At 51.2% G+C, this 23320-nt stretch overlaps 1 protein-coding gene across 2 annotated transcripts; it reads right to left on the reverse strand.

The window, feature by feature from the left end:
• Positions 1 to 1467: 1467 nt before the first annotated feature.
• Positions 1468 to 8858, reverse strand: LOC102739228 (keratin, type II cuticular Hb5). 2 transcript variants are annotated; one of them, XM_006745817.3, is made up of 9 exons: positions 8439 to 8858; positions 6236 to 6444; positions 5610 to 5670; positions 5374 to 5469; positions 4570 to 4734; positions 4184 to 4309; positions 3573 to 3793; positions 2802 to 2833; positions 2132 to 2385 (listed from the first exon to the last, which is right to left on the reverse strand). In XM_006745817.3, exons 1-9 carry the CDS (start codon positions 8856 to 8858, stop codon positions 2192 to 2194), a joined length of 1524 nt encoding a protein of 507 aa, XP_006745880.2. In that variant the 3' UTR covers positions 2132 to 2191. The 2 variants fall into 2 exon arrangements, with proteins under 2 accessions (XP_081675273.1, XP_006745880.2); XM_081819147.1 differs by lacking the exon at positions 2802 to 2833 and having other exon boundaries at positions 1468 to 2385.
• Between the last annotated feature and the right edge of the window lie 14462 nt (positions 8859 to 23320).

The raw sequence follows: 23320 nt of genomic DNA on the forward strand, positions 1-23320 counted from the left end.
GTGGCCCAGGCCCATGGGAACATCCAGGTGTTTTCCCCCCACAGACTGACTCCAGAAACCCAGAACCACGGGAGGTAGCAGGGCTGAGGAGGGCTCAGCTCACAGATCCCCAGGCTGATATAAAAAGCGTGAAGGCCATTTCCTGCCCCATGTCTCACTGAGACATGGCAGAGTTCATGCTCAGGTTTTGATTTTCAGCCCCTGACTTTTAACCTTTCCTGTGGATGAGTGTTATGCCCTAAATTGAACATTTCCTATTGTGTTTAGGACCATGCCCTTGAGTCCCGGAGAGGTGAGCGAAAGGAGGGAGGCGGGCGGGAAATTTAGAGCAGGCCTGCCTAGTGGCAGCCGGCAAACCCCCAATAGCAGGACCTGAAGCACTCAGAAGAGGCCAGCCACCCCTCCCCCAAAGGGAGCTGCAACCCTTTGGGCCTGAAGTGAGGATTCATCAGAACGCAGAGAGCCTTAACTTCTCCTCTCAGGGAAAGGCTGGGGGATGGGGCAGCAGAGGGGGCTGGCAGGTGGATGTCCGCCTAGAATGGTGACAGCAGGTCTGTTCTCCTAATGGAGAAATGGAGGGGAGCCCAACAGGGCTGATTTCTACTTCTCCTGTCTGAGTTCATCCAACCATCCCAGGCCTGACATGGCCTGGAGCCCCATCCCAGGTGTTGGGCTGGGGGTGGGGGTGGGGTGGGGTGGGGCAGAGCCAGGAGGAGATATTTCCTGCTCTCAAGGAATTTCCAGCTTGATCCAGGCTCCAGACACACCCGGTGACATCCCTGGCCCTGAGCCCACCAAGTCAGAAGCACAGATCCTCAGGGTTGGAGACAGTGTGGGGCAGGGGTAGGGGGACTGTGCATGTGGGAGGGAGGGTAGGTAGGGAGAGCAGAGAGAGCACTGGCTAAAGGCAAATGGGAGGAGAGGCGTGGGATGGCTTATGTGTCTGTGTGGGATGGTCCTGGGTGGCTTAGGGGGTGGGCTTGTCTCCATGGGGTGGAGCCCGCGTCTGGGAAGATCGGCACTGGGTAGGGGGTGGTTGCACAGGGCAAGGAGCTGGTGGGGAAAGAGGAGATGGAGGGAGCCGGTGCTTGGCATCAGGAGCACAAGCACATGCTGGGAACTGGTTTGAACCAGGGGCCAGCGGGTGAGAGCGATGAATTTGGGGTGGGACTTTTGGCTGCTGGGGGCGGGTGGGGGCAGGGAGCAAAGTGTCATGGGTGGGGAGCTGGAGCTGTGGTCCAGGCCTGACTGGACTGAGGAGGGCTGAGCTGGAATCAGGCTATGGGAGTGGACGAGAAGAGGCACAATCACTGGAGGGTTAGGGAAACACCGCCAGCGTCTAGAAAGTGTTGGCCAGCAGGGGATGGGGCTGAGGGTCAAGCCTATGGCATATGGGAAGGGGTGGAGACATTGTCATTCACAAGACCACATACCCTTGCATCGAAGCAGCATTTATTGAAACACAGACTGAGACAAGCCAGAAGGCAAGGCACCCACAGACAGTCATAACAAGAGGGAGACTCCGGAAGCGGCCTAACCTTCTCCATCCCACCGGCTCGCATTGGACACACCCCTCCTGCACCCGCAGGGGGAGATCTAGAGCAACCTTGGAGTTTCCTTTGAAATGTATAAAGGTGCAATGAATAGCAAGACCTGTCCCAAGTCAAAAGGATTCCCCCCTATAATGGGCCCCTCAACTGGGAGGTCACATGAGGAATTTGGCTGGGACAGGTTAACCCAAAGAAGGCAGTCAGTCAGAGAGACAAGCAAAACACAAGCAAGAATAACCCTGGGGCCAGTGCTTCCTGGAGAACTCCCAGCCAGGAGAGAGGGAGGACTTCCTCTCAGACTCTCAGCCTGTGGGAGACCTGGCTGGGAATCAGGCTCACTCCTTGTCTTGGGGAAGGCCAAGCTCCCGTGATGTCCAGCCAGCCTGGGTGACCGGTAGTGTCCCAGAGAGCTTGGAGAATGATACGAACTGGCCACGGGTCTCTTGGAGTCAAACCGGAGTTAGGGGGAGGGCTGGGAATGCCTCTCTAACTGAAGCCCACAGGAGAACCAGGAAACAACTCCCTAGAATGAGAAGGTGCGAGAGCGCGGCCGAGGGTCTTTCCCTCTGTAGGAACACGTGGAAGATTCCAGAAGCAAGCACACGATTTCCATTCACACACCCTTCCGTGCTCTGGGGACTCTAGGCGAAGCGGACAGACCGGCTGCTCCCGCAGCTGAAGCTGGATGAGCGGAGCTGGCAGGGGCCATAGGAGTCCGGGGCCATCACCGTGATGCTGCCTCCTGTGGCCACGGGGCCAGAGGCAATCTGGCGCCCCGGGGTGGTGCTGCACGTGAGGCCCCCGCAGGCGACTCCGCCGCGGGAGCTGCTGACACCTACAGGTGGAGAGAGGGGACACAGGGTGGGTGGCCTGCCCTGATCTCCCCAACCTTGTGATAGGCCCCAAGGGGCTTTCCCCTAGCAGGAGCTTCCTCCTCCGGAAAGGGGTTTAGTGGTTAAGAACTCAGACTCCATTCCTCCCAGCATCTCAGACCTCTAGGGGACTGGGATAGGAAGGAAGTGAGGACCACTCCTCCCAGAGGGGCAAATCAGGGCCCTCTTTCCTTGGCATGCAGTTCTCATTGCCACCAGTGGAGGGCGCTCAACACCGCGGTCCCTAACCCCAGCAGTGCTCCCCAGTGAAGAGCCAGGGGAGGAGGAAAGGCCCCCTCCCGATGGGAAGCATTCTGGGTTTAGCTTTGCCCATCAACAAAGCTATTTTGGGGGGGGTGTTGTTTAAGCAGACACTTACAGACATTCACGGAGCCCACACCTTCACACAACCTGTGGGGAAAGAAAGCTCCGTTAGCTCTGAACAGGGAGCCGGATTCCTTGAAGCAGGTGGTTGCTTAGGGACAGAGAGGGCCCTTCCATGTAGAGCTCCTCGCCCCGAGATGCAGGTGGGGGGGGCGCCCCAAGGTCTGTGTTACACGATCACCTTCTCTCTCTAACCGTTCTCTGACCACGGAGAGAAAGCCTCCTGATTTTAAGCAGAGGTGGCGTGCTGCTGAGCTCCGGCCAATCTGAGTGACCCCGCTCCCTGGGTAGCACTGGTCAGGCGGAGGGAAAGGAGAGTCCGCAGTGTGCCGCTGTGTGTGTGGAGGGGCCGGGGAGGAGCCAGCGCATACGGAGCGCACCGTCCTTACTGGGCACGAGCCAGCGAGGCAGGCCAGGCCGCCCCGAGGGAGCTACCGGAAGAAAGTGCGTTCGAGAGGCACGTCGCTGGGGCGCACGTTGTGCCTCTTCCACCTATTAACTGAGGCCACGAGAAAGTCACTGCACGCTGAGCCGTATTTCCTCATGTTTGGACGTGAAAAATGAGACCTACCTCATTGGATTGTGAGGATTAATAGTGAGTACTCAGCTCAGGCCAAACACAGAAGTATTTGATAAATTATGACTATTACTGAAGCTTAACCTGTACTAGCAGCGCTTAGAGATGTAGCTCACACTTGGGCTCAGGGCAATACACTCCCAGGGGACCAGGGCCTCCTAAACCTGGGGAGACGCTCCTTAGCCCCACCTGTGCTCCTCGCCCTCCAGCAGCCGCCTGTAGGTGGCGATCTCGATGTCCAGGCCCAGCTTGGAGTTCATCACCTCCTGGTACTCCTTGAGCAGGCAGGCCATGTCCTGCTTGGCCTTCTGCAGGGCGGCCTCCAGCTCCGCCAGCTTGCAGCGGGCATCAGTCAGGGCCGCCTCGCCCTGCTGCTCAGCTTCGGCCACAGCAGCCTCCAGCTTGGCCCGCTATGAGTAAGGGGATGTGAGAGCAAGGATGAGAAGGAGAAGGCACAGCTTGGCTCACCTGAGCTCATGGAGCTGGGCCAGCGAGAGGGGGGCTCCAGAGAGAAGCTAGGTCAACTATGTAGGACCAGGTATTTAACGAGACCTTGAATATGAGGGAGGAGATGGGGGCGTTCACCGTCTCTCCTTGGTGGTTGCTGCAGGGTGGCCAAGGTTGACATCGGTGATACGGTACATCCCACTTCGAGGGCTGTGTGATTTGGTTGGGTCCCTGCTTCCCCACAGGCACACTGTGAAGCCTGATTGGGGTCAGGCCTTTGCCCTCTTGCGGGCAAAGTCCCTGGTGCTGCAGTCTGCCTGAGCTGGGCATTCAAACCCCTCCTTCTACCCTACCTGACACTTGGCATTCTCAATCTCAGCGGTCAGCCTCTGGATCATGCGGTTGAGCTCGTTGATTTCCTCCTTGGTGCGGCGCAGGGTGTCCCCATGCCGGATCACCGTGGCCTTCATCTCCTCACACTGGGGGGAAGCAGAGATGCTCCTGAGGCTCAGATTGCAGTTTCCCACCCATTCGGACACCACAGATGACTGGTAGGTTGTACAGAGCTCAGCCTGTGCAACTATAAATAGCAGCCCTGCTCTACCACCCAAACTGAGAGATGTCTGTCCTCTTACCATCCTAATGATCAAAATCCCCAGACAAAAGAGGCCTTCTTAAATATATACCTGGCTTCCCTCCCACTGCCATGTTAAGGAGGCCGGTGTCCTCCGCCCCTCACCTTGCTGCGGTACCAGGACTCGGCCTCAGCCCGGCTGCGGCTGGCGATGTCGTCGTACTGAGCCTTGATCTCGGCCACAACGCAGTCCATGTTCAGGTCCCGGCTGTTGTCCATCTTGACGATGACTGAGGTGTCTGAGATGTGGGCGTGGAGGACCTGGAGCTCCTGGGGGCCAAGAGCCAATGCATTTGGGTCTGGCGCCTGGTCTGGACACCCTGGAGGGGGCGCTGGTCATCATGTTACATGACCCCTGCTCACCTGCTCCCCTTCCCCCTTCGCTCACACACAGGTACATCATAAAACAAGAAAGCCGGAAGGGGCCCCTGACTGAACAGATGGGAAGACTGAAAGCCACGCTGGGTTTTCTCCAAGTCACCTAGCCAGGGAGCTGGGGTTTGAATGCTGGGGCTAGTGATTTGTCCATTAATTGAGGACCCCCCCCAACCAGAGACTCACCCTGACCCGCACCCTCAGATACACACTCTCATACGCAGGTACAGACTGACACGCCCCCAAACCAGCACACGCACACACTGCAACACACACAGGCCCTCACAGACGTGGACAACCACACCCACGCTCCACAGTCCTCAGACACGCACTCCAGGCTCTCCCTGGGCACAAACCTACGTGTGTCTGTCATAGTCGTGCCACATGGCGCTCTTGCAGGTGTGTGCATGTTCTCTCATGCTTCCATCGCACACACGGGGCAAACATGTACACACAGCACACTCCCTCCCCTCTTGCTCAGGTCCTCCCACCTCCCCTCTCCCTGCCCTGGCTGGTCAGCAGAGGCCCCCTCACCTCGTCATAGAGGCGCTTCAGGAAGCTGGACTCCTCCACCAGTGCCTCCACATTGGCCTCCAGGTCGGATTTCCGCAGGTAGGCGCAGTCCACGTCCTGGCGGTGGAGGGAAGAGGAGGGCACGTGTGTGTGTATGGGGGGGGGAGGCCTCTGCGGTCAGCGTGGTGATTGTGTCCCCACTGGAGTTTGTCCGGATGGGTGCCCCTCCCTTCCTGCCCCATGAGCAGCCCCCTCACCTTCTTCAGAACCACGAACTCGTTCTCTGCCGTGGCTCTCAGAGCTACCTCCTCTTCATACCTGGGTTGGGGGGAGAGAGGAGTCGTGGCTGACGGGTGGGAGCTTGGACACCATCCCAGCTTCTGGGCCAGATCTCCCAGGGGTCCAAAGGGATGGAGTCCCTGCGATTGTTAACTTATCCTCTCCATGGTCTAGTTTGTGCGCTATTCTTGGGCTAACACTTGTCCCGCCTGGCTTAGGCCACCCCAGTGGGAATGCACACTCCATTCCCCAAACCTAAATTCGTCTGCGCATCCCAGATCCAAAGAGAACGGGTGCCCTGGGCAGCAAGAACACAGAGCAAGCATCATAAAGTGAGCTGAGATGGGTAGGACCACAGAGAGCTATAGAACTCTACTGGGTTTTCTCTCCTCATTCCCCATGAAAGCAGTTCTAAGACCCACCCAGGCTCCAAGGGAGAGAGTGGAGCCAAAGAATCTAAGACACTTAGGCCCGGCGCTAGACAACCCCTTGGGTTCCAGGCAGCCCCTGCTCCTGGACAGGCAGGAATCCTCAGCTGCTTCAAGATGGTTGAGGGTGGAGCCTTCCCACGCTCCCTGTGTGCCCCCAGTCCGGCCGCACTCACTTCTTCTTGTAGCCCTCCAGCACCTCCTGCACGTGGTTGAGCTCCGAGGCCAGCCTCCCGCTGTCGGCCTCCACGCACTCGGCCTCCCGCCTCAGGGTCTCGATGTAGCCATTGAACAGGGGCTCCATGTTGCTCTCACAGCAGCGCTGACTCTGGTAGAACTGCCACTTGGTCTCCAGCAGCTTGTTCTGCTGCTCCAGGAAGCGCACCTGCGTTCAGGGTGTAAGGATGAGACTCGGGGGTGGGGAGATCCCTGGAGGTGCCTGGTCCTCCAGAGCCCTCTCCCCCCTGGACGCTCACTGAGCAGCCAGGGCCCGCCGAGGGCCGAGCATGGGCCTGAGTGTCTGTGATGTGAGGGGCCTTGCTCCCAAGCCCCCAGGAGGCAGGGTGGCTGTGGGGGGAAGTGCCCCGAGCTTGAGGCCAGAGGTCTGGTTCAAGTCCAGTTCTGCCACTCGGAGCGGGCAAGTTGTCTAACCTTTGGGTGCTTCGTCTTCTCATTTCTAAACCAGAGATGAAAATAGTGCCTCCCTTAGAGTTGTAAAGATTGAACAAGTTAATACATGGAAGATGCTTAGAACATCCCTGACACATGGTCAGTGCTCAACTGATTTATGACTATAATTAGCAGTTCCTAATTTATTAATCCATGGGACACTTACTGAAACTTTACTGTGTGGTACGAGGGCCCATGCTAAGATACATACACATCTGTCTATTTCTACAGCTGACTCTTGAACAACGCGGGGGTGAGGGGCACTGATGCTTCCCCCCACCCCCACCCCTACCCCATGCAGTTGAAAATTGGCTTATAACTTTGGACTCCCCAAAAACTTAACTGCTAATAGCCTATTGTTGACCAGAAGCCTCACTGATAACCTAAACAGTAGAGTAACATACATTTTGTATGTTCTATGTATTAAATACTGTATTTGTACAACAAAGTAAGCTAGAGAAAATATGTTAATAAGAAAATTATAAGGAAGAGAAAATACATTTATAGTACTATATTTATAAAAAAAAATCCTTGTAGATATGGATTTGCTCATCTCCAACCCATGTTGTTCAAGGGTCAGCTGTGTATCTCTACCTCTATCCGTCTCTGCTTATGTATCATTCCCATTCAGTTCTCACAGCCCTCCGGGTGGGGGGCAGTATCATTCCCCTCATAGTACAGATGGGGTAACTGAGATGACTGGCTCATTGTCACACAAATAGTCCGTAAGAGTCGGGGTCTGATGTCCCCTGAGTACCCTTCATCTGTCCACCACAGCATGTCTAAGCAGCTCATCTAAACTCAGCTTCAATTTGATAGTAAAAAAATGGAAATACTAATGTCTCCCTCATCGGGTCATTTTGAGGATGAACCAAGCTCACTAAAGAGAAGATGGTAACAAAACTCCTGACCCCAAATCCAGAGCCCAGTCCTATCTATTCTGCCAGGGTGAGGCCTCGTGGACACACAGGGAGGGCACTGGGGGCTTGGGAGGCAGCCCCACAGTGTGGGGATCTCCACACTCTGCATCCATGGGCTTCCTTCCCCCAGCCTGGCTGCCCCTCTACCCCATTCCCAGCCCTCCATCCACGAAGGTGGTTGTGCTAGTCCTGGTTGGTTTACTGTCACACCTCCCGTCACACTATTGTCCTGGGAGAATCATGCTGACAGCCAACATTCATTGAGCATTTACTGTGTGCAGCATTTTTCAAGCATGAATCCATCCATGCTCGCAACATGCATACGAGGCAGGTTCTGTTCTCCAGACAAGTGACATGCCCAAGGTCTCATGCTGCCCAGGGGCAGAGCAAAGATAGGGAGGCCGCGTGGCTCTGAGCCGAGCCCGCCCACTTCCCCAAGCTGCCTGGCTCGGAGCCTCGTGCCTTTTACTTTCCCCATTATCTCCCACTCTCATAGCTCGCAGTGCCCAATCCAGTTTTCCAGGGGCACCTCTGATATTCCTGTGTTGTCTTGTCTCCTGAAGCACACACACCCTTTAGACCAACAGACTCCATTTCTGGACCACACGGGGCCCTCTGTGCACTTGGCTGGAATTCAAAGATGGAAACTGATCCTCTGTCTATGTTGGTCTGCGTTTCTCTCCCTCTGCTGTCTCAAACCTGGCTCCGTGCTGTCTCCCCAACACACCGGAACCTTCCCGAGGGGAGGGCCAGCCGGGGCCTTCTCTGGACCATCCTGGGCCTCACTGACCTTGTCGATGAAGGCAGCGAACCTGTTGTTCAGGCCCTTGATCTGCTCCTTCTCCTCGTGCTTCACGCACTGCGCATTGGGGTCGATCTCCAGGTTGAGGGGCGTGAGGAGGCTCTCGTTGACCGACACGCTGGTGATGCAGGGCGGGCTGGGCCCGCACACGCCTCCGGAGCGGTAGCCGAAGCTGCGGCCGCAGGAGCCGGCGCGGAAGCCGCCCACGGCCATGCGAGGCCCGCAGGAGCCCAGGTTGGAGAGGCTCCGGCTGCCGAAGCCGGTCAGCCCCCGGTAGCAGGACACCCCTCGGTAGGGGGCGGCGCTGATGCAGCAGCGGGTGCCAGTTTTGGGGGCCACAGCCGAGCAGGAGCTGAAGGTCCTGGTGACCCCACATCCTGAGCTGATCCTGTAGGAGCGGCAGGACATCGTGCGGGTCTGAGCAGAGGCTGAGTGCGGCGGGAGTAAGTGCGGGCTTCAAGTGCGCTGCTTAGGATCCTCTGGCCTCTCTGATCCTCCCTGGTCCTTTTATTGCTGGGGAGAGCTGGGGTTGGCTGCATTAAAGGAGTGAAAAGCCATTTCATGTTGTTTATTGGCTTGGGGAGTTTGCCAGCAACTCCCCCAAGACTCGTCTTAAAGGTGAGCTCAGCGGCGACTTAGGGCCTCCGCAAAAGTATTGAAGATGTTATTAGGGACACTGTGTTTGCACTTTTCATCTTCAAAGCTCGTTTACATACATTAAGCAATTAATTTTCTCGCAGTCTCCCTGTAAGGATGTCCCCAACCCACACCCAGAGAGGGATTTGAACTCCACAACAGTCTGAGCTGGCTGGGGTTGGGGTAGAGGCTGGGTTGCTGTCTCAAGCGGGAAGGTCTAGGGTCCCAGGTTGGGCGAGACCCTGAGAGCACATTACCTCTGACCTCCCGGCTCCATACAGGATATACTCTCAAGTAAGTCATTGTGTTTCAGGGGCTGATGGATCGGGCAAGGCCAAACCCACCCAGGCACCATGGCCTGGAAGGTGGTTCAGGTCTGTGGGAACATTTTGACCATGCTTCCTGCAGGACAGAGGGCTGGAGCACATGGACTCTTAGAACCTTCTGGATTCCAGTCCAGAGGCTCTGTTTCAGAGCTTCCATTTCTCACCCAGCAAAATTGCAAACCACTCAACTCTCAGTGGCCACAATAATGGCTACTTGTGGGTAATGGGGAGCCTCCCCTTTAGCCACTTTCTCCCACTGGGCTGCAAGGGTGGAAGAACCCAATCCTGGGATAACCTGGCTGTTGTGAACTTGCCCTGGGCATTTTCCCTGGCTTTTTAAGAAGAAACAGGTTCTGTTTGTCTCTCTTCCTTCCAAGATCACCAACCAGAGGAGGGGCGCATCCTATTCACCAGCCCCAAAACCGCCACCCCTTGAGGAACATTTAGAGATGGGGGCAGGAAAGTGGCTTTTTCTTGTCTGAGGATGCTATGATTTCTGGCTCCCGGGGGCTCTGGGAGCCTGGCTCCTCGTAACGTCCCTGCTTCCCCACGTATCCTGGAGCCACTTATTAGGATAATGATTGCTGTTCTTTTAATGGTCACTGAGCACAAAGCTGGGGGATGTGGTCTCTTCCCCCAGGGAGGCTAACCAGGCACCCGAGGTGTTAGGAACTTCGAGAAGGGAAGAAGAGCAGATGAACGGCCTCTGAGGGTGACAACCCCTTTGGGGAGCCTCCCAGAATCAAGCACTGGTGCTGTGGGGCTGCGGCCTGATGTTCTGCCCTGGTTCTGCCGTCATCTCTATGGCTGGGCCCCCTGCAGCTCTTCACCAAGAACCAGGCTGATTGGTTTCTATCTCCACACTCCACACGTGTTCTTCTAAGGCGGGCAGAGAGACTTTGGGTGGCTGGCGGGGAGGAGCAGGAGGCCTCACCAGCTGGCCCTGAAGGATCTTCAGATCACAGCCAAGCTGGGCAGTGGAATCGAAGTCGGAGGACCTGGTTCAAGGGCCCGCTTGGATGCTTCCTGGCTGTGTGGCTCTGGGGACGCTCTTACCTCTCTGAACTTTCGTATGCTTGTGTGGAATTCATCCTTACCTTCCAGGGTTGTTGGGAGGATTATGTGGATAATACACAAGTGTGTGCTTTGGGGACCAGAACACTCTGTATAAAGGAAAGGGATTCTTGCTTCCTGTCAGAAACACCTCTACCACGCCCTGCACCTCTCACCCAGCAGGGAGTGGGTGTACTCCCTGCCCCACCCTGGTCTTCCCATCCTCTGCACATTTATAACTTCTTTACCCTTTCAAGGCTGCTTTTAATGTTTCCTTTAACCTGATTTCACTAGTATAAAAATTTGGGGTGGAGTCTGGGGGTGGAGAGAGGAGGCTAGGGAGTGCAGGGGCTGGTTTCCCAGCACCCACTCCTTAGAGGGGGCCCTGTTGGCCTGGTGCCTTGGACGGTGAGCTCCTGACTGCCTGTTGTGTGGACCTGGTGCTGGCGTGCGGGGGACCAAAAAGGATTTGGGCCCTTTGAACATGGCAGGGGGAGGGGAACGGGTGAGCATGGGAGGTAGAAGATGGGTGGGCCCTCTGCTCAGCCAGCTGGGAAAGCCCACACACCTCCTCTTCTCAGCTCCCATCAGCCTCTGCTCTCCTTCAGCTTGTTGAAAAGGATGGAGGTAGATCTGTTTCTGCCTCTTCTTGGGGGCAGGAGGGAGTGGAGGCTTTGTCCCAGAGAGAGGCTCCTGAGTCAGTTCCCCATGCTTCCAACACACACACACATACACACACACCCCTCCCAAACCTTTACCTTGAATTGGTCTTGGGCTTGGGCACTGAGGGTGGGGAAGAAGATGCTGGGGGACTCAGGAGACCTGGGGGAACAAGGGCTTGAGTGGGCGGGAGTGAGGCCCCCAGCCTGGCACGGGGGTGTGCTCATGGGCGCTGGGTGAAGTTTGCATCGCTGCAGATGGCAGCTGAGCCCAGGTAGCAACTGCTCAGGAAGCCTGTCCGCATGGTGCTTTGGATCGGAGGGGCTGGGCTGGAGAGGGAGGCTAAGTCATCAGGAGGTTGTTCCCAGGTTGTGCAGGGCAAGTGAGAGACTTACAGACCAGGCCAGTCTGACACAGCTGCTCTGGAGGGTCTGTGTAGACACATGGGACCTGGGCCTTTGTTGTCTAGTTCTACCCAAGAAAGGGACAGAGACCCCATAGCCCCATGCCTGGCTCTACTCATTACCCACCACCTCTGCTCATGGGACCAACTCTCGGATGGGAGGCTGACCTCCCTTCACCGGCCTCCTCCTCATTTACTGCCTCTCTGCCCTATAGGTTCCCTGCACGTCTCTCCCTACGCCCAAGCCTCCTCTCTGGGCACACCTTTGCCTGGAATGTTCCTGAATGGCTGGCCACCTCCTCCAGGAAGGCTTTGTGAACTAGTCAGAGGGAAGCTGTGATTTCTCCTCCTTTGTGTCAGCTGCTCAAGCAGCTCATAAAATACCCTTTCTGGGGCTTCCCAGGGAACTCCAATTACCTCCTTCCACACCCTCTTGTCTCGGGTGCTGTCATCCATCACCCTCTTTGGTCCTGTCCCCTCCTGTCCCCATATCTTTTGAAGGCCACACCCAGTGTTGGGAATATGCGCTTAAGAACCCACGTCTCTCTTGTGATGATGTACAATGCTCCCAAGAGGGCACTTCGTCCAGGAAGCCTTCAAGAGCTAATTAAGTGAGATTCTTTTTTTTTTTTTTTTTTAAGATTTATTTATTTATTTGAGAGAGAGTGAGCAAGCAGGAGGAGGGGCAGAGGGAGAGGGAGAGAGAGAATCCCAAGCAGACTCTGTGCTCAACGTGGAGCCCTATGTGGGCCTCAATCTCATGACCCCAAGACCATGACCAGAGATGAAATCAAGAGTCAGACGCTTAACCCACTGAGCCCCCAGAGTGAGAGAGAATCTTTACCCCAGAGTGAGAGAGAATCTTTACCCCACCCTGGAGACATAGGCAACTGCCACGGCTCCATCTGACTCTGCCCCAGTCCTGGTTGCCATCTCCTGGGGTTTCCCCAGAGACCTATCACCCACACACCTCCCCACAGATGGGCCATCCTCCCCCTACGTGCTACCTATGGGACGCTTGCTGGGGCACAGCTGCTCTTCCCCCAGCCCAGGGCTCACTATCTCCCTTCCCTTCTGATCTCTCTACTCTGCTTAAAATCCCCCTGTTTCTAGGAAGACTTTCTGGATTTGTCCAGAGATAAAGGAGCGCTCACTCCCTTCCCATCCTTCCCTGTCTGCCCTTACAGCTGCCAGCTCTTGCGGTTTTGTATTTGTATCTGTCTGGGCTCTCGTGGACTGTCTCTCTATCCTTCCTGGCTGGCTGCTTCTCCAGAATCAACCCTGATGGACTCTGCATGGACAAGCCCCGTCCTGAGCAGGGCCTCAGGGGCTGCCCAAACCCAGCTCATTCAAGTTGGGCAGTGCCCATCATCTCTGCTGATCTTCTCCACACTTCTTAGTTTTTGAATCTACACCACCTCCTGGTGCTGGGACACAGCTCTTTAAGGGTCTCCTAGCCCTGTGACACTTTCTTTGGCTTTCATAAAACTTGGGCATTAGTCATGACCCTATGTGAGAGGAGTGAGGTCTGAGCAACAGGGAGGAGCTGGGTGAGCCACTGGGCTGTCCCCCAGTGCATCTAGGGCAGGGCCCCCCTTCAGCCAGCCAAGCTGCTCCCTGGCCCACCCACCTCTCCTCTCACGGGCTTCCCCACCAGCACCTGCAAGAGGCTCTATGGTTTCTCCCTGAACCTACCCACGCACCTTCCTGCAGGCAGCTTCCCCTGGTGGCTTTGCTGTTGTCTGTGGCCGCTCTGGGTCCGAGCAGTCGATCAGTTAATACAGGGCCTCCAATTTCAGAATTGTACCTTAGTAATTGTTTGGAAGCTTTTTCTTCCTGTCTTTTTTAGCACTAGGACTGTTTCCCTGAATCTCAGGAGGAAAACAGCTATCTAAACTGGCCTCCCACTGCACTTCGGACATACCTGCCACACTCCTAGCTCAGGGCCTTTGCACTGGCTGTCCCTTTTGCTAGAATGCTCTTCCCTCGGCCACGAGGCTGGCTCCATCGCTGCCTATGGATCTTTTCTCACCTTCAAATAGGCTCTCTGAATCTTCTTTTTAAAATGGCAATCTGGCCTCCCATTCCCAGGGCATTCTTCAACAGGTCTATCTTGCTCTGATCTTTTTCTTTTTTTCTCCATAGCACTTAACACCTTCTAACACACTCTATAATTGACTTACTTATTTCTTTATTGATTATTGTCAGTCTTTCCTCTTTTCCCCATCGAACCAAACCAAAAGGAAACGAAACTCCATGGGGGCAGGGATTCTGTCTGTCTTGTTCATTGATGGTTCCCAAGCACTTAGGACAGCACTGGGAATATAGGAAGATATAGGAAGAATATAGGAAGTGCTTAGTAAATATTTGTTTGTGACTGCATGTGTAAGTGAATGGAAATCTTGGACAGTTTCAATATTTGATGTTGGCAGAAAATGGCAACTTGTGGGAAGACCTGGCCCAGGCCCCGAGGAGAACACCCAGTTTAGAGCTCTGGGGACTCAGGGCCCACCGCAGCTTTTTCCTGTGTGAGGGTGGGGATTTGCTGAGCACCTGTGGGACCAAAGCCCGATGGAAACCCAGAACGGTGGAAGCAGGGCTGTGTTGGGCCTGGTGAGACAGAGGGTTTCTCTTTCAAAGTTGCTATTCGTTGTTACAGTGTTTGTGTCCTAAGCACAATTTTGGAGGAAAAAAAATTGTTTTAAAAGACTCTCATCAGTCCGAGTACTTTGAAAATCCCGTGTAGGGCCTCCTGGGAAGTTGGTGGCCAGCAGAGGGCAGCAGATCCCCACCGCTGGCAGGGGGAGGCCGAGCCCCGGGTGCAAGAGCCCCAGACGCGAGGAGCTGCCTGCCTGCCTACCTGTCTGTGGCTCAGAGCTCGGGACTCTGGAGGAAGATGCCAGAAACAGTCTGCTGACACTTCAGCATCCACCCGTGTTTGCTACTGGACGGGCTGAGCTGCCCAACACAGCTACTCTCCATTAGCCATAAAATGAGAACCACGGCGGTGACCATGACCAAAACAATAGCAGACATTTGCTATGCCCCCAACTGTGCCCCGGGCTGGGTGCTGAGCACCTCAGTTGTGTCCCTGTGTGTCATCTCCACAGCGACTCCTTGAAGTAGGGATGATTTTCCCACTTGACAGGCAAGAGGCTTATTGAGATGAAGAGACACAAGAACACGGGGGTGACCAGCATGGGTTCTGGAGTCCGGATGCCGCTGCTTCCACCACTCAGCCTCTCTGGGCCTTGGTTTTGTCATCTGTCAAGTAATGATAAAGGAGGCTTAAAAGGGAATAATAAAAGTACCTACCACATACGGTCATTGAGAGAAACAAGTGAGCTAAAGCATGAAACATCGCTGCCTATGACTGATGACCTCCAGTCGCACGGCTAGTAAGTTTAGGGCCTGGGATCTGATGGGGCTCTGCCCACACTGAAGCCCATGGGTTTGAACCCCGTGTCGTTGCTGGGGGTGGGTCTCCGGGGGGACCATCGACCTCTTAACAATATAGAATCTTCCAGTTCCGGAAGAGAGTCTTCTCTATCTGTTTGTCTTCTTTGATTTCTTTCATTGTTGTTTGTGGTTTTCAGCTCCTGGATCCTTCCCATACTTTGTGAAGGCTTACACCGAAGCATTTCATTTTTGGGGTGCTACTGTAAATGATATGTAAAGCATGTTATTTATTTATTTTAAAGATTTATTTATTTATTATTTGACAAAGAGAGAGAGAGCACAAGCAGGGGGAGTAGCAGGCAGAGGGAGAAGCAGGTTCCCCACTGAGCAGGGAGCCCGACGTGGGGCTCAATCCCAGGACCCTGGGATCATGACCTGAGCCGAAGACAGACGCTTAATGACTGAGCCACCCAGGCGCTCCGGGCCTGACGTTTTTTTTTTTGCTGTTGTTGTGAGATTTAAAACTACACATTCAATTCCTTTAGTAGACCTACAGCCGTTTGGGTAGGACTGGTTACACAATTTATGGGGCTCAGTGTGAAATAAAAATGCAGGGCCTGTTGTTTAAAATTAAGAATTTCAAGAATTTTCAAAAATTTCACACTTCAAGATTTTAGTGACAGTAGTCAATGAACCACGTGTGGGGCATTCTCTGGTGTTGGACCCTGTGTGATTTTGCACAGGACACACACTAAGAGTTCTGGTCACAATTCTGATGTGTGTGTGGGGGGGGGAGCAATTTCCCACACCAACAAGCAATTCTTGGATAGCTGCTGGATGTCCGGCAATTCAATTCAATTCTGACATCATCTGCCTGGAGATAGCATCAGATTCCACAAGTTCAGGCTTCAGTCCTATAGCACCCCCTCTGTGTTACCCCTACTCCCACTTTAGATGCCAGGTGCCAGCCCAGGTTGTCACCTGGACTTCTGAGCAACCAGCTATAGATTGGAGCTTCCAGTGACCCTCTCTCTGGATCCTATCTGTTGGCTACAGCAGCTTACAGAACTCAGAGAAACGTTTTACTTACTAGATTACTGGTTTATTATAAAAGGATGTAACCCAGGACCAGCCAGGTGGAAGAGATGCATAAGGCAAGGTGTGGGGAAGGGCGTGGAGCTTCCAGGCCCTCCCTAGACACACCACTCTCCTCACATGTCCGTGTGTTCGCTAACCCGGAAGCTCTCTGAACCCAGTCCTTTTAGGTTTTGATGGAGGCTTCATGATTGATCCGATCCATTCAGCCTCCAGCCCCTCCCCGCCTCTGGGAAGTTCCAACCCTCTAATCACTGGTTGGGTCCCTGGGCATCTAGCCTCTCTCTTTAGGTACAGTATAAAGTCAGCTTATTAACATAACAAAAGACAACTTTATCACTCTTCTCCCTTAGGAAATTCCAAGGGTTTTAGAACCCTTGTGCCAGGAAGAGGATGAAAACTAAATATCTATTTCTGATTACAAATCACAATATCACACATGCCCATGAAACCGGCCTTGTATTTGGGTTATTTTTTCTTGAATGAGCTTTGGTAATTTGTGTTTTTCAAGGAATTAGTCCATTTCCTCTAAGTTCCCAGATTTCTTGGCATAAAAGTTTCCTTTATTAACCTTTTAATATCTGCAGTGTCTGTAGAGATGTCCCTCTTTCACCCCTGCTAGTGCTAAGTTTTGCCTTCTCTTTCCCTGCCCCTTGTTCAGTTTGGCTAGAGGTTTACTTTACCCATTTTATCATTCTTCTGAAAGAACCAGTTTTCAGTTGTATTACTTTGTCTTTCTGTTTTTCAATGTCATTGTTTTTCTGCTCTTTTCTTTATCATCTCCTTTCTTCTCTTTGCTTTGTGTTTACTTTGCTATCCTTTTCCTAGTTTCTTTCTTCTTCTTTTTTTTTTAGAGAGAGAGAGGTTGGAGGGAGGGGCAGAGGGAAAGAGAATCCCAAGCAGACTCCATGCCCAGAGAGGAGCCTGACGCTGGGCTTGATCTCACAACCCTGAGATCATGACCTGAGCTGAAATGAAGAGTCCGACACTTACTCAACTGAGACACCCAGGCACCCCTGTTTTCCTGGTTTCTTAAGAGGGAAGCTTAAATAATTGATCTGAGACCTTCCTTCTATTCTAACTTAAGTATCCAATGTGATAAATTTCCCTCTAAGCACTGCATTAGCTGCATCCTAAAATTTTGATATGCTGTGTTTTCATTTTCACCCAGTTAAAATATTTTCTAACTTCTCTTGTGACTTCCTCTTTGATCTGTTTGTTATTTAGAAGTATGTTGCTTGATTTTCAAGTATTTGGGGATATTCTCCAGATATTGTTCTGATACTGATTTATAATTTAATAACACTATGGTAAGAGAACATGCTTTATATGGGGTTGAGTTTTTTAAACTCATTGAGATTTGTTTTATGGCCCAAAAATGGCCTGTTTTGGTGAATGTTCCCTGTTGTCACTTGAGAAGAATATGTATTTTTCTGTTTTATGGGTGGAATGTTCTACAAATGTCATTTGTTAGGTTGAGTGATAGTGTTTAGGTCTTCTGTAATCCTATTGATTTTCTGTCTACTTGTTCTGTTGATTACTGAGAAAGAAGTGTTTAAATCAAGTATGATTGTGGATTTGCCCATGTTGCCTTTCAGTTCTATCACTTTGTGCTTCATGTATTTTGAAGCTCTGTTGTTAGGTGCATACATATTTAGAATTGTTATGTCTTCTTGTTGAATTGACCCTTTTAACAGTATAATATCTCTTTACTGCTGGCAGTATTCCTTGTTCTTAAATCTAATTTGTCTAATATTAATACAGTCATTCCAACTTTCTTTTGATTATAGTTTTTATGATATACCTGTTTCTATCATTTTAATTTGACCTATCCATATCTTTATATCTAAAGTGGACATTTTGTAGACAATGTATATTTGAATCTTTTTAAATCCAATCTGACAATCTCTGCCATTTAATTTGGACCATTTACATTATGTGTGATTATTAATATGGTTTTATTTAGAGCTACCATTTTATTATTTGTTTTGTTTTTGTTCCTTCTGATTTTTGTTTCTTTGGTACCCCTTTCCTGTCTGTTTTGGATTATTTGAACATTAAAAAATATTCCTTTTAATTTATTTATTAACTTTTGAGTATATCTCTTTGTATTATTTTTTTAGTGGCTATTCTAGAGATTACAGTGTAAATAATCTAATATTTCACAGTCTACCTACTAGAGTTAATATTTTGTCACTTCATGTAAAATGTTATAGCTGTCATAGATACTCATCTACATACATTGAAACCCTGCCAGACCATGTTATAATTTTTGTTTTTAATAGTCAGCTATATGCTTTAAAGAACATGAGAGAAGGAAAACAGTCTTATATTTATTCAGTATTTACCATTTCTGTTACTCTTCCTTTATTCCTGAAGTTCTATGTTTCTTTCTGGTATCACTTTCTTTCATTCTGAAGAACTTCTGCCTTAATTTTAGAGTAGGTCTGCAGATGGCAAATTCCCTTAGTTTTCTTTCATCTGAGAATGTCTTTCTGGTTCCCTCCCTGCCCCCCCCCCTTCTTAAGGATACTTTTGCTGGCTATAGAATTCTGGATTGACATTCCTCCCCTTCCCCCGCCCAGTACTTTAAAGAGGTTTTTCACTTTCTTCAGCCTTTTATAGTTTCTTTTTTTTAAGATTTTATTTATTTATCTGAGAGAGAAAGAGTGCATGAGCATGAGTGTGGGGGGCAGAGGGAGAGGGAGAAGCAGGCCCCCTGCTGAGCAGGGAGCCCAGTGCAGGGCCTGATCCGAGGACACTAAGATCATGACCTGAGCTGAAGGCAGATGCTTAACTGACTGAGCCACCCAGGTGCCCCCAGCCTTTTATAGTTTCCGATGAGAAATCTGTGGTATACATATACATAATGTGCCATTTTTTCTCTAGTTATACATAATGTATCATTTTTCTCTAGTTTAAAATTTTTTTTCAATATTTTCTTTTCTCTTTATTCTTCAGATTGGATAATTTCTATTGATCTATCTTCAAGTTATTGACTTTCTTTTGTCCTTTCCTTTTTGCTATGGAGCCCATCAATGACTTTTAAATTTTAAATGTAGTATTTTTTTAGTTCTAAAATTTCTATTTGGTTCTGTTTTTATAGTTTCTGTTATCTGCTGAGAATTCCTACCTTTTAATTCACTTCAAATGTGTTTACCTTTATCTTATGGAACATCATTATAATAGTGATTTAAAATCTTTGTGTGATAATTCCAACATCTGTATCATCTTGGGACTAGCATCTGTTGATTTTCTTTACCTTTGAAAATTGGTCACATTTTCCTGGTTTCTTGATGTCAAAATAATTTTAGATTGTATCTTGGACATTTTAAATATTATGATGTGTAGACTCTTGGTCCTACTAAAATCCTCTGAAGAATTTTCTGTTTTGTTTTGTTTGTTTAATAGGGAATCTGCCTAATTAGGTTCAGACTGAAAGTTCTTCATCTGTGGGAAACTTAGTTCAATTGCGATTTTCAAGCCTTCTTTGCTTGCTGATTTGTGTTTGTCCTGTGTCTATCCACTTAGGGTGTGTCTGAAATGTGGGCAGTGACTTAAATGTTACTTCGGTTCTCAAAGCTTTGGCATGATATTTGGGTCTCTCATGCATGTGTAGCTCAAGGGAGAGCCCAGGACTTGTACATGTGTGGATTTACACACAGAGGAATCTGCTCATCCAGTTTTTCTCTCTCATCCCTTCCCCCGTAGAAGGGGTCTCTTTTCCTGGCTCCTCCTGCCAGAAAGATCAGGTTTGTCTTAGAATTTCTGCTGCCATGCCATGGCTGCTGCATAGCTTCATGACTGGGATCTGCTCTCAGGGCAAAGCCATGAAAGAAAAGAGAAAAACATGAGGATTCCCCCTCCATATTTTCCTGCCCACAGGGGCCCCCTTCCTCTGGTTAGAAAGATGGGATTTCTATTAGAGTTCTAGTTGATCATGTTGATGGCTCACAGCCTTACCATGGGGACCTGCCATGTGAGCAGAGGGAAAAGAAATACAAAGCTTCTTCAAGCTTTGTCTTCCTCCCATGATCTACCAGCTTTTATTTACTTTTTAGAGTCCTCTAATAGTTGTGCTGGATTTTATCCAGAGTTTTTAGTTTAGTTGTAATCAGTGGGAGAGACAGGCTATAATAGGCTTACTCCATCATGGATGCAACTGGGAGTCAACTTAGTCTTAACAGGATCACCCTGGCTGCTTTTTGGAAACATGCTGAGGGAGGGTGAGAGGAGAAGTAGAGGGTCCAGATAGGAGGCTATTGCAGTAATCCAGGCAAGAGTGGTGGTGGTTTGGACCTCAGTGGTAGTCACAGAGGTGGTGAGAGGTGGTTGGATTCTAGATATTATTTGAAGGTAAAGCTGGCAAGATTGCTGATGGATTAAATATGGGGCTATGAGATAGAGAGAGGGTTTGAAGATGATTCTAAAGTGTTTTTTGGCTTAAGCAACTGAATGGATATGCCCTTAATATGGAAGAAGCAGCATGGAGAGGGAAGAAGGAAGGTGAAGAGTTTGTTTCTGGACATGTTTAGTTCGAGATGTCCATTAGCTACACAGATGGAGATGTCAATGATTTGTGTCTGTATATACCAGCCTGTAGTTAATGGAAGGTCTGGGCTGGAGATACAAACTCAGGAGTCATCGACATATGGATGACTTTTAAAGCCATAACACTGATTGGCTGAGATCACCTATGGGGTAAGACAGAGAGAGAAGAGAAGAAACCAGTGAATGGAGCCTGAGGAGTCCCAGTATTGGCTTGCTGTCTCACCCTAGAGGTTGGAAGCGCTGCTGTCCAAGTGGCATGTGTCTGTTAAGGTCCAGTCAGGAGATAATAGAACACAGCAAGTGAACAGGGGAAGTTTAATATAGATAACATTGGGGATGGAGTCCTGAAAGATTGACTAGTAAGAAGTCCAGAGGACTGTAAAGAGTACAGAGTGACAGATATAAGGGACAGTCCTTACCTCTATGGCCCCAAGGAAAAGCCATGACTGAGGTCCCAGTCTCACTGGACAAGGCACAGCACTGCTCACTGGATTCCAGAGAAGTCACTGTGGTGCCATACCAGTGGAACTTGCTGGAAATCTCCCATCCAGAGCTTACCAGAAATCCACCCTCTAGGGTGCTGGGGCAAGCTTTTCCTGAGGAAGTGTTTGCTGGAGGCACTTGCTATGAGATTGCCCAAGAGGGGTGCTGGGAAGCTCCTGGCTGCTGGGTGCTACTGTGAGCATTGTGGGGGCCTGATATTATAGAAGTTGTCTGTGTTGCAGGAATCTGACGGCAGAGAAACTGCTGAGAGAGCTCAGTGGAAGGAAAGTCCTGCTCCTGTGATGTCTCTCCATCGTCCCTGGAAATGCCTACTGATGAGGCTTAATTAGCACCGTGCCAGCTAGCAAAGGAAAATATCCAGAGGATCAGATCTGTTTTCACAGGGGAGGCAATAAGGGTGAATTTGGAACTAAGGCAATAGATTGATAACCAGCACAGGGTAGATGTAAGTCTGGCTGAGGAGAGGCACCAAGGCCGGACGGGGGCTGCCTTGATGTTGCCGCCACCTGAGGGGTGTGTGTGACTTCACACATGGCAGATGAGGTGGCTAGTGTGGAGCTCCCGGAAGCAGGAGGGCAGGGGGCTGGTGAGTCCAGGGTCAGGCAGGCCTCAGGCTGTGAGCAGAGCAACCTGTAAGTTCTCAGGTTGCTGACTGAGCAAGGCAGAATCCATAAAGATGAAAGGTGTGCTTCTTGCTCTAGGAGGAGGACTCTCGAGGTGAGGCAGAGCAGCAAACAGTCCCTGCGTGAGATGTGTGCCCTGATGGAGCGGTACCCTGGGTGCTGGTCACGAGCACCCCTTGGCTGCCTCCTGCCCCCACCTGAGCTATCACTTGCAGGCTATGTTATATTCAGCCCCAGCGGGATCCCCAAACTGGGCACGCTCTCTGCAACCTCTTGGTTTGGCACACCTTGTTTCCTCTGATTGGAGTACTTCTTCCTTCTTTGTATGGCTAATTCATCACCCATCACATCTCTGCTGTGACATGACGTCCTCCAGGAAGCTTTTCATGATGCTTCAAGTCTAGGTCGGGCCTCTCCTCTGTGCATTGTAACATCAATTCCACTCTTAACACAGCACTGAGCATATCAAGACGTAATTGCTTGTCTACCTGTCCATTTGTCAGCCTGGGACGTAAGCTCTTGGGTGGAAAGGACCAAGTCTTGTTCACTGCTGTTTTCCCAGCATCGTGCCTGGCAGGAAGTAAGCATTTCACAAGTGTCTTTTGGGTGAATGAATAAAAGATGAGAGGCCAGAGTAGGGTGCACGGAGGGATGGCATGGGGTGGAAATATATGGGCAGATCACTCAGGGCTTGTATGCCATGTTAGGAAGTTTGGGTTCTTCTGGAAGGCAATGGGGAGCCACTGAGGTCTATAAGTAGGGGAGAGCCATGATTAGTTTTCTATGTAAGGCCTTTCTAACAATATCATAGTGAGTGAGCTGGATGGAAACAAGTGTGAGGGCAGAAGGATGAGTATCCTGCAGTGGTCCCAGAGGAAGTGGGGCTGGGGAAGGACCTGGGGAACAGGGGCAAGGGTCTGTGTTGGTCAGGAGGTGTAGGGCAACACCTGGAGAGGAGTGGGCTGCTGGGCACTTGTTCTCAGGGCCTTTGCTGCATTTATCCTCTCCCCCACTGAGCTGCGAGCTCCTGCAGGGAAGGGCCTGAGCCCTCTTTCCCCTCTGCTTCCCCTGTGTCGAGGATAGCAGCCTCTGCCCTTGGCAGGTCCCTGGGGTGGGGGGTTGGGCTGGTGGGCTGGTGGAGTCTAGGAGGCAATCTCTCCCATCAGCAGTGTGATCCAGAAGGAGAAGCCAGAGTCCTAGTGATGTTAGATTGGCAAGTTTATTGAAAACCCAGCAATGCAAAGAACAGTACCAAGAGGCACCCCCCCTTCCCAGACCTCCCTGGAGCTTGCAGACACAAACCCCCTGCAGTGGACAGGGTCGGGTCTCCTTCATACCACCACAGGGGCAGGGTCCATGCAGCAGAGCAGAGCTCATGCTCCATCGGCACCCCCCAACCTCGTGCACCCACATGCACATTAAACCAACAACGCAGGAAGAGAAGCATTGAGGACATTTGCCACTCGGAGAAGAACCATCTCAGGGGACTTAGGGATCCCTTGGGCCACCAAGGACTATGGATCCTTTCAGGTGAGGAAGAGAAGGAAAGAACCTTCTCCTGCCAGGGAAAGGAAGAAGGAAGCAAAGGGCAGTGGGCTAAAGACGCCTGCAGTGTGGACA

Source organism: Leptonychotes weddellii, chromosome 5, assembly GCF_054177405.1.
Source record: "Leptonychotes weddellii isolate Sample4059 chromosome 5, ASM5417740v2, whole genome shotgun sequence".
Classification (NCBI taxonomy): Eukaryota; Metazoa; Chordata; class Mammalia; order Carnivora; family Phocidae; genus Leptonychotes; species Leptonychotes weddellii.

Coding starts and splice junctions, on each gene's coding strand:
- LOC102739228 (XM_081819147.1), bottom strand. CDS start 8,858: ATGTCCTGCCGCTCCTACAGGATCAGCTCAGGATGTGGGGTCACCAGG. Junction 4,310..4,569: donor AGTCCTGGTACCGCAGCAAG/GTGAGGGGCGGA, acceptor GCTTCCCCCCAG/TGTGAGGAGATGAAGGCCAC. Junction 2,386..3,572: donor CTGGAGGGCGAGGAGCACAG/GTGGGGCTAAGG, acceptor CTCCACCTGTAG/GTGTCAGCAGCTCCCGCGGC.